Source organism: Geotrypetes seraphini, chromosome 12 (genome assembly GCF_902459505.1).
Source record: "Geotrypetes seraphini chromosome 12, aGeoSer1.1, whole genome shotgun sequence".
NCBI classification, from domain to species: Eukaryota; Metazoa; Chordata; class Amphibia; order Gymnophiona; family Dermophiidae; genus Geotrypetes; species Geotrypetes seraphini.
In genome coordinates, this window is record NC_047095.1 from 3,856,455 (window position 1) to 3,873,778 (window position 17,324).

General features: G+C 41.6%; 1 protein-coding gene across 4 annotated transcripts in view; it reads right to left on the bottom strand.

Moving 5' to 3' along the window:
* Positions 1–17,324, bottom strand: part of DENND1B (DENN domain containing 1B) — a 454,561-nt gene that overhangs the window by 165,267 nt on the left and 271,970 nt on the right. For all 4 annotated transcript variants that reach the window (XM_033917142.1, XM_033917140.1, XM_033917139.1 and 1 more), the window contains one exon: positions 14,316–14,417. In XM_033917142.1, coding sequence (XP_033773033.1) covers positions 14,316–14,417 — 102 coding nt within the window. The remainder of the gene's footprint in view (positions 1–14,315; positions 14,418–17,324) is intronic.

Consider the following 17,324-nt stretch of genomic DNA (forward strand, 5'->3'; position numbering starts at 1 on the left):
ACATAGAAGATGACGGCAGATAAGGGCCATAGCCCATTAGATCTGCCCACTCTACTGACCCACCCCCAAGTCAACTATCCTAGGGATCCCACTCCTGGTGACAGGTTCCCTTGGCTTAACCCTCTAAGGGATCCCACATGGGCATCCCATTTGCTCTTAAATTCTTGCACGCTGTTTGCCTCGATCACCTGCACCGGGAGCTCGTTCCAAGAATCAACCACTCTCTCGGTGAAGAAATATTTCCTGGTGTCGCCATGAAATTTCCCGCCCCTGAGTTTGAGCGGATGCCCTCTTGTGGCAGAGGGTCCTTTGAGAAAGAGAATCTCTTCTTCCATCTCGATACGGCCGGTAATATACTTAAACGTCTCGATCATGTCTCCTCTCTCCCTACATTCCTCGAGTGAGTACAGCCGCAAATTTTTCAGCCTTTCCTCGTACGATAGATCCTTGTATAGTTATACGATAGATATTTTTGTATAGTTGTTACTGAGGTGACATTGCATAAAGTCATCTGCCTTGACCTCTTTGAAAACCCGCGGAATATAAATGATAATTAACATTTTCTCTGCATACAGTGTGCTTTGTGTTTATTGTTGGTAGATCATTTTGACTTGGCCACGAAGGTAAGGGGTGGGGGGAGGGAGGGGAGCTGCTGAAAGATATCTAGTAATCCTTGCAGGCTTGACTGTGCAGGGAATTATTTTTGTAAAATCATGTTTTGTTATGTGACTGGCATTATTTAGACTTTAATTTCTATGAATGAATAGAATGAAAATGATATAAAATTACTTGTTCCTCATGAGGAGCTCATGAGTGGGGAACAGGCTGAGAAATTGGAGCATATAGAGGTAAGTAAGGAGGATGTCCTCAAACAGATAGACAGGTTAAAATGCGGCAAATCACCGGGTCCGGACGGGATCCACCCGAGGGTTCTGAAGGAGCTAAGACAAGAAATAGCGGGCACAATCCAGCATGTTTGTAACCTATCCTTGAAAACTGGAGAGGTACCAGAGGACTGGAAATTGGCGAATGTCACACCTATCTTCAAAAAAGGATCGAGGGGTGACCCCGGGAACTACAGGCCGGTGAGCCTGACTTCAATTATAGGGAAGATGGTGGAAGCTATGATAAAGGACGGCATTTGCGAGCACATTGAGAGAAATGGCCTACTGAGAACAAGCCAGCACGGATTCTGTAAGGGAAGGTCATGCTTAACGAACCTTCTGTACTTCTTTGAGGGAATAAGCAGTCGGGTGGACAATGGGGAACCCATCGACATCATTTACCTCGATTTTCAAAAGGCTTTCGACAAGGTGCCACATGAAAGGCTGCTTAGGAAGCTGTGGAACCACGGGGTGGGAGGGGATGTGCACCGATGGATAGAGCACTGGTTGTCGGGTAGACTGCAGAGGGTCGGAGTGAAGGGCCAATATTCTGACTGGCGGGGAGTCACGAGCGGTGTGCCGCAGGGATCGGTGCTGGGGCCGTTACTCTTCAACATATTTATCAATGATCTGGAAAAGGAGGCAAAGTGCGAGGTTATAAAATTTGCAGACGATACCAAACTGTGCGGCAGGGTTAGCTCCAGGGAGGAGTGTGAGGACCTGCAAAGGGAACTAAACAAGCTGGAAGACTGGGCGAACAAATGGCAAATGCGCTTTAACGTGGAAAAATGCAAGGTCATGCATATAGGGAAAAAAAACCCGTTGTTCAACTACAAATTGGGGGGGGCATTGTTGGGAGAAAGCAGTCTCGAGAGAGACTTGGGAGTGCTGGTGGATGCATCACTGAAGCCATCTGCACAGTGCGCAGCGGCCTCAAAAAAAGCCAACAGGATGCTGGGCATCATAAAAAGGGGCATAACAACCAGGACGAGGGAAGTCATCTTGCCACTGTATCGAGCGATGGTGCGTCCGCATCTGGAATATTGCGTTCAATATTGGTCGCCGTACCTCAAGAAGGACATGGCGGTACTCGAGAGAGTCCAAAGGAGAGCAACGAAACTGGTAAGAGGGCTGGAACACTGCCCATATGCCGAGAGGTTGGATAGGCTGGGGCTCTTCTCTCTGGAAAAAAGGAGGCTCAGGGGTGATATGATAGAGACCTTCAAGATCATGAGGGGCATAGAGAGGGTGGATAGGGACAGATTCTTCAGGCTGAAGGGGACAACAGGTACGAGGGGGCATTCGGAGAAACTGAAGGGAGATAGGTTCAAAACGAATGCAAGGAAGTTTTTTTTCACCCAAAGGGTCGTGGACACTTGGAATGCGCTACCGGAGGACGTGATTGGGCAGAGTACGGTACAAGGATTCAAACAGAGACTGGACGGATTCCTGAGGGATAAAGGGATCGTGGGATACTGAGAAAGCTAACCAGAAAATAAGTATAGAAACCCGACCAGGTCGTGCATGTGCAAGACCGGAGGGCTAGGACTTTGATGGGAAGATAGGACGCAATAGGAAACCAAGGTGGCATGGGGGCCCCTTCTGGTGATTTGGACAGGTCGTGACCTGTTTGGGCCGCCGCGGGAGCGGACTGCTGGGCAGGATGGACCTATGGTCTGACCCGGCGGAGGCACTGCTTATGTTCTTATGTTCTTATGTACTTGCTTATTTTTATGTGCGTGCGCTGAAGGAAAGTGGAGAGAGAGTGGGCTGAGGATGCTGAAGGGAAATAGGGAAGAGAGAATGGGGAGAAGACGCTGATTTATAAATTGACAATTGTACAGAATATTGTTTCTTTTTATACTTTAATTTTGCACAGTACTAGAGGACATGTTTTACTGTTTTTGTGGTGTTGTGATGTTGCAGTGTATGCAGAGTCTGGTTTCTTGGCAGTTCAGTTTAACTTTTGTCTACATATTTCTATTTGATTATTCCATATTGGACGAGGGTATATCTGTCTGTGTATATCTGACATGGCTTTCTGATAGCATCAACTGTACAGGATCAATTGATTGAGCAGGATCTGGTTTGTTTAGTTTTATAATGTATGTGTTGGTGTTCTAGTGCTCAGTGCAGTGTTTAAGATGCTGCCTTTTCCTAGGTACACTCTTGTTGTGCAATATGTAGATTGTTACTAAAAAACATATTTTTCATATAGATGGGGGGTGTCAAAAAATGATGGGCCCCGGGTGTCACATATGCTAGGTACGCCACTGATACAAACCCCCTCTTCTACGAAACCGCGCTAGCGGTTTTTAGTACAGAGAGCCGCAGTGAATGGCCCAAGCTGTTTCTGAAGTTCATAGGAACTCTATGAGCATCGGGAGCAGCACGGGTCATCCAGCGCGGTTTCGTAGGAGAGGGAGAAAATCTTGGGTGAATGTCTTCATAAAGGCAGATAATAAAGTCCCAATAAATAAATACATAAAGTGTAGGACATATCTGGGGAAAAACTCTTACATATTTTTAAGTGGAACAGCTTATAAACATGGCAAATGTTTAATATTTATTTTGTTCAGTGGAATTCCAGAAGAGTTTAGTATACCTGTCCCACTCGATAAAACACTAATGGATTTTATTTTATTTTTTTTTTGAAAATCTGAACAACCGCTCCCCCTCAGCATTTTACATGACACATTTAATAGCATCAACCTATTCAGAGAAGGGTCTAGTCTCATAGCAGCTGAGACCAAAAATGTTGAGAAAAGAGAAATTAATGAGTTTCCATTAATTGTGGATAGCCATCTGTTGCCCAGTTTCATTTTGCTGGGCTCATTTGCTTTTACAAAATGTATATATTTAACCAAAAAAAAATCTGGGCAAGATAAGCTATAAACCAGCAATAATAACTAAACTACATCCTTAAAAGTACTATGATAACACTTGAGGGCAATGATCCTAAAATGATTGGTTCTAAGAAAATTGATCAATGTGGTGGAAGAGAAGCCCAGGTATTAGAGCAGCAGTGTGGGGACTCGGGAAGGCATGGCTCAAATCCCACTGATAACCACATTGTCAATCTTGGGCAAATTATTTCATCCTATTTTATCTCAGATAAAAATTTAGGGCTAGATTGGCTAATGTGCATTAATGTGACTTATTTATTTACCCCTGGATTATATATATATGGCCCCAAAGCTGTGCACCAAACTACACATATGAGGTGTATGCCCTTTATACAGTAGAATAGTGCTTAGTACTGAATTTTTCAGTGCTTAAGTTTGAGCACCATTTATTGAATTCTTGAACTACAGCTACATGATGCAGGGTTACACGTTAGGAGTCATTGCCCAGGAAAAAAATCTAGGTGTCATTGTTGAGGATACATTGAAACCTCAGCTCAGTTTGCGGCAGTGGCTAAGAAAGCGAACAGAATGTTAGGAATTATCAGGAAAGGAACTGAAGACAGACAAAAATGCTATAATATCCTTGTATTGCTCCATGGTGTAGCTGTACCTCAAGTACTATGTGCAATTCTTGTTGTCGCATCTGAAAAAAGATATAGCGGATTTAGAAAAGGTACAGAAAAAGGCGATGAAAATGATAAATGGGATGGGATGAATTCTCTATGAGGAAAGGCTAATAAAGCAGCTAGGACTCTTCAGCCTAGAGAAGAGATGGCCTACAAAATTGAAGACAGAAATGCTTATGTAGTTTAAAATGGACTATCTTCTTGAATTCAAACTTTCTAGAAATCTAGGTTTAAGAAGCCAAAAGTAGAAGATCAATATGTTATAAATCTAATTAAATTTGGACTACAATTTTGTAGATGAACAGTACAACAGAATCATTCGGAACTCATGCTGGTCTGGGCAGTAAAAGATGAGCCCCAAAATAGTATCTATCATGTAGTTTGTCTGTTTAGAGCAGGGGTGTCCAACCTTTTGGCTTCCCTGGGCTGCATTGGCTGGAAAAAATGTTTCTGGGGCTGCACAAACACGCAAATGTTGCAGCAAGACAGAGGAGGGAGCCGGCAAGACAGTAAACACCCAGGGGCAGCAGAGGAAAACACTGCATCGCCCTCGACCAGGGCCGCGCAAAATACTTCACAGGGCCACATGCGACCTTCGGGGCATAGACTGGACACCCCTGGTTTAGAGCAAAGAATTGCTAGGCATGGTGGCAATTTAACATCTCTTGACTAAAATAACAAAATGTCCCCAACTCTTCTGCAGGTTTCAGGCTCTCTAGGCTCTGTTATAATTCTGAAATGTAATCATTGCAATGCAGAACTGTAAGATTCTAGTTGTTCATGTAACTAACTAGGAAAAGCTCAAATATTTATTAGACTCCACCATATATTCTTTTTCACATACTTAAGCAATGCAAAAAAATGTATTTTATCTTGTTTATAATATGTGCATTAATGATCAGTAAACTGGTTCAAGAGTGAGACTTATACATATATTTTGAACAAGAGTAAATTTAAAATGTTTACATCATTATGCAAAATGGAGCCTATGGATTTCTTATACCTGCAGCATTTTAAACAAATATAGCTTAATGCTAGTAATACACATATGTCAATGATAGAGTGTATAATAAACATACCTTGTCACTTTTACTTTCCTCTGAGTTCATTTCTAAGGGCTCCTTTTACGAAGTCGCGTTAGCGGCTTTATCGCACGCAACTTTTTAGCGCGTGTTAACCCCCACACTAGCCGAAAAACTACCACCTGCTCAAGAGGAGAAGGTAGCGGCTAGCGTGGCCGGCAAATTAGCGCGCGCTATTATGTGCGTTAAACTGCTAACGCGGCTTCGTAAAAGGAGCCCTAAGTTTTAGAAAATCACAACAATACGCATTAGTGAGTAGAAACAAAAATTGCTATTCACGCTGGGCCCAGTTTTAACATTTTACCTATGAGTGGAGCTCCAACAGGACCATTTTAAAGACAATTTTATAAAAGCAACACAGGCACTTACTGGTATGTACTTTTATGAAATAAGAACATAAGAAAATAAGAAATGCCTGCACCAGATCAGACCTTGGGTCCATCTAGTCCGGCGATCCGCACACGTGGAGGCCCAGCCAGGCCTACCCTGGCAAATACCTTAGTTACTCGTATCCCTCAATGTGTCTTTCAAGAAGATGTGCATCCAACTTGCCCTTAAATCCTTGAATGGTGGTTTCCTCCACAACCTCTTCCGGGAGAGCGTTCCAGGCCCTGTCACCCCCTCAGCTTCAGTCCATGACCTCTTGTCCGAGTCACCTTTGACATTGTGAATAAAGTTGTTCCCTGCTCTATTTTGTCGAATCCTTTCAGTATTTTAAAAGTCTCTAGGCCCTGATTCTATAAAAGGTACCTAGATAGGGGCACCTACCGAATAAGGGGTCTAAATTAATTTTTTTAAATTGGTGCTGATAATAGAAATCACCATTAAAAACCAATTAAAAAATAAATTAGCCGATAGATGCCTATTACCTCAATGTATTTATATTTTAGATACTCTGAGCATCCAAAAATTCTTTTAGAATTCAGGAGCCTCAGTCCCACCACTCCACCGCATCAAATATCTTTCATAGCGTTCAGCTTTATGTGGTTATTTCCTCATCGGCTCTTTCAAATTTTTAGCCCATTTTTCTTTGTTTTAAATCCTTTAAAAGTGCATTGTGCTATATTGCTACAGTTCTTTTATTATTATCTGCAAAGTGCTTAATCAGTTCATTACATTTCAAACTAAATTCATAAAGATTTAATATATAAATATTTTGAAAACTTAGAGCTCCTTTTACAAAGCCGCTCTAGCGGTTTAACGTGCGCTAAACCGCTGGCCATGCTAGCCACAACTGCATCCTCTTGAGCAGGCGGTAATTTTTCGGCCAGCGCGGGGGTTAGTGCATGATGAAAAGTCATGTACGGCTTTGTAAAAGGAGCCACATAAAGCTCATCGCTATGAAAGATATTTGATGCGGTGGAGTGGTGGGACTGAGGCTCCTGAATTCTAAAAGAATTTTTGGATGCTCAGAGTATCTAAAATATAAATACATTGAGGTAATAGGCATCTATCGGCTAATTTATTTCTGATTGGCCCAGACGCCTTAGGCCCCACCAATAGGCGGAGCTTTGGGACGGATGGGCCAATCCGGCCTCATTCCGTCGATGGCTGCCTGCCGGACAGGCGGGTTTGGCTCCCGTCTGTCCGGCCAACTACAGAAAGGTACGGGGAAGGGGATTGGGGGTGTCGTGGGGGTCGGCCAGGGGGGTCGCGGGTCGGCTGGGGGGGCGGTCGGAGGTTCTTGGGGGGGGGGGCGGTCGTTGGGGGGGGGGGGGGTTTGCGTCGAGGGCAGGAGGGCCTGGGATCCCTCCTGCCCGTAATGTAGTGCAGGGTGGGGTTAGGGGGTCGCCGTGGCCAGGAGGACTTGGGCTCCCTCCTGGCCCGATATTGTCGGGGAGTTGGGGAATCGGCGGGGCAAGAGGGCTTGGGCTCCCTTTTGCCCCGATCGTGTCGGGGAGTCGGGGGGGCAAGAGGGCTTGAGCTCCCTTTTGCCCCGATCGTGTCGGGGAGTCGGGGGGGCAAGAGGGCTTGAGCTCCCTCTTGCCCCGATCGTGTCGGGGAGTCGGGGGGGCAAGAGGGCTTGAGCTCCCTCTTGCCCCGATCGTGTCGGGGAGTCGGGGGGGGGCAAGAGGGCTTGAGCTCCCTCTTGCCCCGATCGTGTCGGGGGTGCCAGGGACCACACGGAGTCACCCACCGTACCACCTGATTCGGGTAAGCGCAGGTATCGGTGGGTGGCTTATTTGCAGAGGGGGTGCCTTATTTTACATTTTTTTCTAAAAAGGGGGGGCTGTCTTATTTGATGGCCCTGCCTTATCATCGGGGAAACACGGTAGAAAAAAAAAAAAAAATGAACAGTTAAGTCCCAGTTTTTGCCGCTGAGACTCTGCCCTCTCACTGTAAAATTAGACTCTACTTAGTCTGTCTTTAAATTTAAAAAATGTGTGTTGTTTTAAAAAACAATTATGTTTTTAGATGTATCTAAATAAAAATAATAACCAAAAATTTATCTTTTTTTATGTCATCTTAGCATATTTTATGCTACAGAACGAATTATTTTTTTTAACATGTATTGTTATGGGAAAACGCGTTTCACATAACGAACTTTTCGCATAACAAACTTGCTCCTGGAACGAATTAAGTTCGTTGTGTGAGGCACCACTGTATAGTTCAAATCTGATATATTCTAATGACAAAATAGAAATACAATTATTTTTTCTACCTTTATTGTCTGCCCATTTTATTCATGTTTATCCCAGTTTCTGCTTTCTTCTGTCTTTTCTTAATTTTCTTTCCAAGGTCTTCAGTCTATCCACCACTTCTGTCCCTTCCTGTCTTCTACCTATTACTCCAATATCCAGAACCTCCTTTTTCTTCTTACTGCATCCACCCCCATGTCTAGCATCTCTCACCTCTCTTCCTACTCAGTCAAGTTTGCTTTTTTCCTTTACCCTACAACCTCCATGTCCAGCATCTTCCTTTTTCCTTCCCATTGCTGAGCCAGCCAGCCAACCCACCATCTTTCCCCATCCAATTCCAGTATCTCCCCTCTTTTCCCCATCTTAATCCAGCAGATACCTTCCATCACCCTACTCCCTCCATTCCTTATTCAGCATCTTCTCCTTGTCTACCTATTCCTCCTTCACCATGTCCAGCATATCCCCTCTGTCTCCCTACTCCCTCTACCCATGTCCAACATCTTACTTCTGTCTTCATACTCCACCCTCATGTTCAGCATTTTCCATGTCTCTCTGCCCCCTGCAAGGTCCAGCATCTTTGTGTCTTTGTGTCCCTATTCTTCCAACTCCCACCTAGTTCCAATAACTATCCTCCCCCAAGGGGATCCACCATCTCCCTTCAGTCACACCAATCTCCCCCTCCCCCCGGGTCTACCATCCCCTTCCCACAACACGTATATCACATTTTTCCCTCTCCTCATTATCCAGCATCTCTTATTCCCTCCCTTGGCTGCCGGCCAGAATGACTCCAGTGTCACAATGGCTGGTCTCACCATAACTGACACTAAATTGGAAGCAGCCTGGTTCTTAACTCACATCAGTTTACTTACAATTCCCTTGCCCAGAACTCTGGAAGCAACTTGAAAGACTTGTTCTTCATTCAGAGTTAAACCCAATAATGCTGCTGTCTGCCTCCCTTGCTCGCTGGGATTTGACTCATGCACAGATGCCTCAGACAAGCGCTGAACTGCAATGGCGGGTGAGCCACCCATTCCATGGGGCTTAGGGATGTCTCTCCCAAACTTCCAGCACTTGATTGCTATCAGCCATGCCTTCGACCTTGGTCCTGCTAAACCTACCCTACCTTCAATTGTGGTCCTGCTAAATCAGACGGCTAGAATGAAGACACCTTTCCATTTGCCTTAATTGCTATTCGTTATAAGCTCTGCTGGTCTCAATCCTGCCCCTCAAAAACAGGAAATCACTTCAGTGGGGGGGCGGGATCAAGATCGGCAGAGCCTATAGCGATGCTTGTAAGAGAAAAAGTCCCGTGGCTTCTGTCTTTCTTTTTGCCGTCCGTTGTAGCAGTACCGCAGCTGATCCTAATACCGGCCCTGGAAGGGAAAGGGGAACCGCGCTGATCTCGCCAGCCCTGCGTGGACCGGCAGGAATTTTCTGCGGACCGGCGGTTGAAGAAGAGTGATCTAGAGAGTACTCAAAGTAAGAGTAAGCTCGATTATGACAAAATTGTGGAATCAGATTCCTTCTTCTATAAGATTGCTAGATGAACGACCGGTACTAGTATTTCATAAGGCTGTGAAAACCTATTTATTTTAATTCTAGGGTACTGAATTATAATTTTAATCAGTTAGTATAGATTTTGTTTTAACTTTATTAGTGGAATATAAATGAGTTCTTGTAACCTGTTCTGGGCTTTTTTGGGAAGACGGGCTAAAGAACTAACTAACTTACCCTCTCCTTTACTCATGCGTAGCGCGGGGTTTAGCGCCAGCAGCAGCGGTAACTGCTCCAACGCTCATAGGAATGAGTTGCTTAAAGACAAGTTTGTATATTAAATTCTTCATGAAAAATATTAGAGAAATTTGCCCACAATGCCTTTTTTCCAACTAAGCATCTTTCTGCATTATCGCGGGTATATTCTAGGTATAGGGTGCTTTTTGCATTTTCCTGAGAGGAACAAGCGATGAAAATTACAAGATGAATTTTGGTGATCTTGTAATTAATAAGGATTTTTGTGTGTTCATAATGTATGTCTTATTATCATGTATATAGATCTTTTAACCTGCCCTGAGCTTTTTGAGAGGGACTGGCTAAAGAACTACATAAATAAATAACCCCACCATTTAGGAGCCTTAATCATTTAAATTGCACAGACATCTCTAGAAACTTTCAATATACTTAAAGAGTACCCGATTACTATTCAATGTATTGTAAACCACTTAGGGAGAATCTCTTCATGGACAAGGCAGTTAATAAATCCAAATAAATAAAATATGAATAAGACTAGAACTGGTCTGAAGATATAATAAACATTGCTCATAACAAAACACATTAGGTCTTTTGTATCACGTTTAGAGCAAAGGCAAAAATCTGTAGTATAATATAGTTATTTACTGAAACGCCTTTCCTTATGCATACCTTAGGCACAATCAGTCAGTAAAGGACAAAAATTGCAGAAAGCCACTGAATATTACAATACAATAAAGTGGGAGCCAAAAGCAATAAGAGTAACAGACAAAAGGTGAACAAGCATCTATCTGATAGGTCAACAAAGCACAGGTAGGGAATTTGAGCAATAAAACTAAATTGTCCTTTGGTTGACAAGAAGCAATCCAGATCTGAGAAGGAAAATAAATAAATAAAACCCAAAAGCTCAACAGTTCAAGAAAGTCTTCAGAAGAAATGTGAAAGCCTTAAGATCTGATATGTATCTTCAGTGTTCCACAAAGCTGGGGCTACATATCTAAAGGTGTAGTATCAAATGGCCTCTAGCTATAAGAGGGGTGGATATCTAAGGTTAAGAAGGATGGATTGCAGGGTAACAGGTAGAGAATAAGGAATAAGAAGGTCTAATAAGTAGGACACTCAGAAATAGGATCTTGAAATTTATCTGAACGGAGATTGATAACTAATAATGAGACATTATTAATAGGTTGGTCATGTTGTCAAATATAAAAACAAGACAGGAAAATATATTTATCTTTAGGAGAAAAACCATTTCTTAAATGCCCTCTTTTGATTTATTTTTCCAATTTTAAATACTTTAGGAGAACTGCTACTGGCATGGCAGTATTTCTAGCAATCAATAAATCTAAAATATTATGAGTGAACACTTAAGAAGATTGTGCAAGCAAAACAGCAGTGTACATGAAAAACGGACTAGGGATTCAGGACAACTGTGACCATTGACCTCTGAGCAATCATGGCTAAAAGTCAATCAGACAAACTCAGGGCTCCTTTTACTAAGGTGCGCTAGCATTTTTAGCGCATGCAGGATATTACTGCGCGCTACACCGTGCACTACGCGGCTAGAACTAACGCCAGCTCAATGCTGGCATTAAGGTCTAGCGTGCGCGCTATTCCACGTGTTAATGCCCTAATGCACCTTAGTAAAAGGAGCCCTGAGTTTTTATGCATGAAAAGATATCTACTCCAAGTACAATTTAAATGCTTTCCTAAACAACTTTAAAAGATCCTTTAAATCTTGGCTAATTACATTGGACTCCCAGTATCAGTAATAGTTTTTTTCAGATTTTTAATAAAAAAAAAATACAACCATTAAAAAAATTATTTAAATAATCTAGCTTGGTTTATGCACATCAGTTGTTCCCAACTCTTTAAACATATCAGCATGTGGAAAACAAATATTACGATGAATCTTACAGATTATGAAAAGCTTTTACTTAATATCCTTAAAGAATCCCAATTTAGTTTTATAACACAGTACTGGTAATTTTTAATATTACTATACTAGTGGGGGGCTAGCTGGTGGGAGGAGGAAAGAGGAGATATAGACGACAAAATGTATTTTTGTTTACCCCTCCCCCTTTTTTCTCAAAACCGGAAAAGCAGTTTTTAGCATCAGCTGACGCACTGAATGCTCTGCTCCCAATGCTCATAGAGTTCTACAGCGCAGAGGATTCAGCACACCGGCCTGCACTAAAAATCACTTTTGCGGTTTTGTAAAAAAAAAAAAAAACAAACACGGGGGGGGGGGGGAGAGTAAATGCAATAATTTGTATTGATATTTCATTACCTGTATCAGTTATACCTTTTAATGTTTTTATGTGTATACCTATGGAAGCAACATTCACTTATATTTTAAAAAGTTTACATTTCTGTAACCAGTTGCTATACATTTTTTTAAAATCTGCTCTCTTGTACAGTCAAAGTAATGATTCTGTAGTCTAATCACTGTACTTAATATCTACGACTATTCACGATCCTTACTCTTGTTCTGTGATATGCATTTTCATACTTTGTTAAAATATGTCACAAATAGTTTGGAGGGTATAGGTTATAAAACTTAAAACCACCAAAATGTCAGAAAATAACAGGAAGGATGCTAAAATGTAAAGTGTGCATTTTAAATGAGCAAACCAGTTACAGATTGGAATGTTCACTATAGACAGCTAAGAAGGAAAGGCAGCAATTTAGCTCAAATGTGCAAGAGCAAGAAATATGTTCACAAAAATTCTAAAGGAACTGTTCAGTTGTTTAAATGCATTCTCAGTACATCCTAAAGAAATTTTTCTTCACTTGTCTGTACATTTTTTCCCATTACAAACCAAACAAAACAGAGCAGGTATTAAAATTATATCTTATGAAATATAGGATCCACTTGTGATGAGATAAAATTCTATGCATGAAACAGTTACATTTTTAGAAATGTGACAAAAATAAAAATTGCAGCTCATACCAATCATTCTCAATTCTAGCAATTTAAAATTGTGTTGTTCTACTAACAGAAACAATTACATTTATATGAGTGCTTGATTTCCTATATAAGAATTGTGTAAAATTTTATATTCAACCATGTAATTCAGTAAGCATTTTTACAAATGTAATGCCAGTTAGCATTTATCTGGCACAGTAATTAATCCACAGTAATTCAAGCTACTTTTTGACTTCCTGTAGGAAAACAAACTATATACATAGCAGTTCATTTGAGAGCTGTGAAGTGTTTGTCTTTAATTGACTAGTTATATACGAAGTATTGGCTACTTATTCTCTCTACTGTATTTTACTGTCATTATAAAAATCAATGCTAGGGATTTTTTATTTTTTGTACATATGCAAGTAATTTGTTATTATGGCACTAGGCAAAAAGATGATTTAAGAGTCTATGCTGCCATTAGTTTATATAATTTATCACATAAAACTAATAATTCAGAAATTTGCTCCCTTTTAGGAATGGGTCTGCTAAATGTGTAAATTTTACAAGATGGAAAAAGCTGCCCTCTTAACAATTAGAACTCAAAATCTGAATATGGCCTAATGATACGAGGGTTCTTTCCCATTATTAGCCTGAGGGAAGAGAATGTTTGTAAGTGCAAAGCGTTTTCTGACTCAGGTTTAATGAGAAACACAGAATATGCTCCATCATAGGCTGCAGCCAGAAAAAAAAACTGCTGCAAGATCAAAGACAAGAAATAACCAGTACTTAATTTATCAGCCTTAACAGACAAAAGACATTTTTCGTCATTTCAAAAGGATCAGAAGTCTTTTATGACAAACTGGGTTTGCAGTTTAATTTACAGATAAAATTCTAAGTAAGCAGCTTTTGCTCTGCCAAAGCAAATGATAAACAGTGTAGGTTTTCATTCATGCAGCCCTCAGCAGGACAGGCAAGATTAAAATGAAACTGAAATAATTTAGACAAAACAAATAAATGTTTCAGAAAGTTGAGGCACATCAAAAGCAAAATTTTCTGACCCCAACTGTACAAGCATTTCTTATTATATTGACCAGTGCCATCAGATCGTTAATTAAAAGGAAAAGCGCTGGCAGGTGGCAGGGAAGCAGAAGTCGATAATTGGCCCCCTTCTTCTTCCTGCCTTCAAAAACGCTCGTTCTCCAGAAAGACATGCCACGAGGCAGACAGAAATGCCTACTTTGTAATATAATGATTAAAATGAGATGAAGAGGCTCTTGTTTTTAAAGCAGCTATGCCTAATGAATGCAGCTCACTTCATAATTATGATTCTGCTTTTACAATGAGGGATAAGATATTCCATTCAACGTTGCATCGACTGTCAAATGGATAGAAACCTGGGAAGAAAAGGGGCCAATGCTTTTTTCCTTTTCTAACATTTTCAAATGCAAAATAAAAAACCAACACAAATAGCTATTAGTTATTCAAATAACTAATAGAAAAACTTTATTGTTTGAGACTTACCACTTCACTAGGTAGGTTGTTCAGGTCATTGAATGGTGATTCTAGTGTATTTGTATCAACATTTAATAAAATCACATCTTCTAATGATCTGCTCTTTACTCGCTGTAAAAACAACAACAAAACAAAAAAATGGAAAATGGATAAATTTTTCACATACATCTATCAATAGTAACATTCAAAATTTAAAAGAAAGGGAAAATGCTTGAGTACCTGAATAAATCCATGTAAATCATTATGAGCTCCCATGGGAGAACAGTATAGAAAACTGAATGAATAAATAAAACAGTATGCCCCACATTTTAAAAGTATACAAAGCCTCTCAACTAACAGCATTTCATTGGAGAAACTAAGTTCATTCAGATTTTTAATTCAAATCATGGAAAGGGCAATTCTATGAAGAGTATATAGATTTAGGCACCAATTGCCCATACTAGTTTAAAGAATAAGCCTCTGCTCCCTCTAAGCCAGTGGTCTCAAACTCACAGCCTGGGGGCCACATGTGGCCTGCTAGGTACTATTTTGAGGCCCTCAGTATGTTACCATTATTCTGAAAAGTTGTCCGCCTCACTGCTGTAACCTCATGCAAGAACTTTCCTGCATCTGTATACGATTGTGAGGTGGAGTGGAGAGGAAAATCCGCGTACAGATTGTGATAAGCAGACTATGCCTTCTAGGAGTGTCCCTAGAGCAGGTCCCAGTGCTAATCCAGACCCTGCCCATAATCTGCTTATACACCATTTTCTGTCTCTCAGACTGAATTTCCTTCTGGAGCCTGTAGAGGGAGTAAGAGAGCAGCAGTGGTAGGTTCCCATCCCCCTCTGTGTCCTAAAGGGAATCACCGGAAATCCTTTCCACCTGAGGGTTGGGGGCGGGGCTGCAAGCTGCTATCCCTGAAGACTAGGCTCCTAAAAAATCAGAAGAGAGAGGAACAGCAGCAGGAGAGGTCACAGTGCTCAGGGCTGGGAGCTCCTGATAGCAGCCAAACTCCTGAGTCCATGGAGTTTACTGAGGCTGGAGAAGAAGTATCTTCCAGTCTGTGTGAGGAACCGCTGGCCATGGAAATAAGCCCTGAAACTAGTGCTGTGCTGGCTCCTGAGAATGCTCCTATGGAGGTTTGCCTCACAAAAGTAAATATCTGAATGTTTGCTGAAGTTTATTGCAAATTTGTTTTTTTTTTTTGCCTACCTTGTCTCAAGAACTGAATAATTCTGACTCATGCTAAAGAGTGAATTTTCTCTGCTGTGGAGCTGAATAAGAACTTTTATTTTGAAGTTTTGTTTTTCCTTTTTGAAAGCTTACTTGTGCTTTCACTTGGAGAAAAGTGTACTATGGTATGCTAAGGCAGTGGGGGATAGTGTTACGTGGTGGGATAGTGGGCCTAATTTCTGGCAATTAAAGACCACACGGAGCACACTGTCTTTCCAGCATTCAGTTGCTGAAGAAGCCAGTATTACTGCACTGACTTGAAGTTTTGTTTTTGGCTGAAAAGTTTTCCTTTCTTTTGTAATGGACTCTAACTGGACTATAATTTGAAAGAAAACTTACCTCTGAGGAAGAGAGATATTTTTTGTTGATTAATCCTGTCAAATAAGTTGTTTTTTTTCGTTTTGAAGATTAAAAGCCTTGATTTCATTGAAGCTGTGCCTATGACTTTTAAGGGTGTTCCTTATTCTAAACACTAAAATGATCACCTCCTTGTGCGGCCCATGGTGGCTCACAAGAATCTACTTGTACCGGTGACCCCAGACACCTTGCCTGGAACTTGTAGGCTATAAGATGAAGGAAAGCGCTTGCATGAGGTTACCACAATGAGGCGGGCAACGTTCCAGAATGTAAGGTATCCACTGGAGGCAGTGCAGCTTGTGCGTATGTACATAATCTTGTGAACTCTCGCAAAATTTGGCACCTCTCCTGCTGGTGACTGCTTGATGTAAGATGGCGGTTGTGTCCGGTGCTGGAGAAGGTGAGAGCTGAAGGTGGTTATGAACACGACTACCGGACACTTAAGGCACAAGTTTTCCAGGCACAAGTTACATATAAATGACGGCAGAAAAGGGCCATAGCCCATCAAGTCTGCCCACTCTAATGACCCACCCCCCTGGCTTTATACCCTTAGAGATCCCACGTGAATATCCCATTTTCTTTTAAAATCTGACACGCTGTTGGCCTCGATCACCTGCAGAGGGAGTTTGTTCCAGTGATCGACCACTCTTTCGGTGAAGAAATACTTTCTGTAATCACCATGAAATTTACCTCCCCTGATTTTCAGCGGATGCCCTCTGGTGGACGAGGGGCCTATAAGACGGAAAATATCATCTTCCACCTCGATACGACCCGTGATATATTTAAACATCTCAATCATGCCACCTCTCTCTCTTCGTTCCTCAAGTGAGTACAGCTGCAATTTATTTAGCCTTTCTTCAAATGGGAGATCCTTGAGACCCAAGACCATCCTGGTGGCCATTCGCTGAACCGACTCAATTCTCAGCACATCTTTCCAGTAATGTGGTCTCCAGAATTGAACACAATACTTCAAATGAGATCTCACCATGGATCTGTACAACGGCATTATGATTTCTGGCCTCCTGCTGACAAAGCCTCTACAGATACAACCCATCATTTGCCTTGCCTTGGAGGAAGCCTTTTCCACTTGATTGGCAGTTTTCATTGTCATCACTAACGATTACTCCTAAATCGCATTCTGCCGTGGTCCTAGCTAAGGTCTCACCATTTAGTGAGTAAGTTCTGCACGGATTTCTTTCACCCAGGTGCATTACTTTACATTTTTTTGTATTGAATTTTGGCTGCCAAGTCGATGACCATTGTTCCAATAGAAGTAGGTCCTGCTTCATACTGTCAGACAAAGTGCTTTTACCTACTATGTTACACAGTTTGGCGTTGTCGGCGAACAATGATATTTTTCCTCTAAGCCCTTGGGTCATATCTCCTATGAATAAGTTGAATAGAATCGGCCCAAGACCGAGCCCTGTGGCACTCCACTGGTCACAT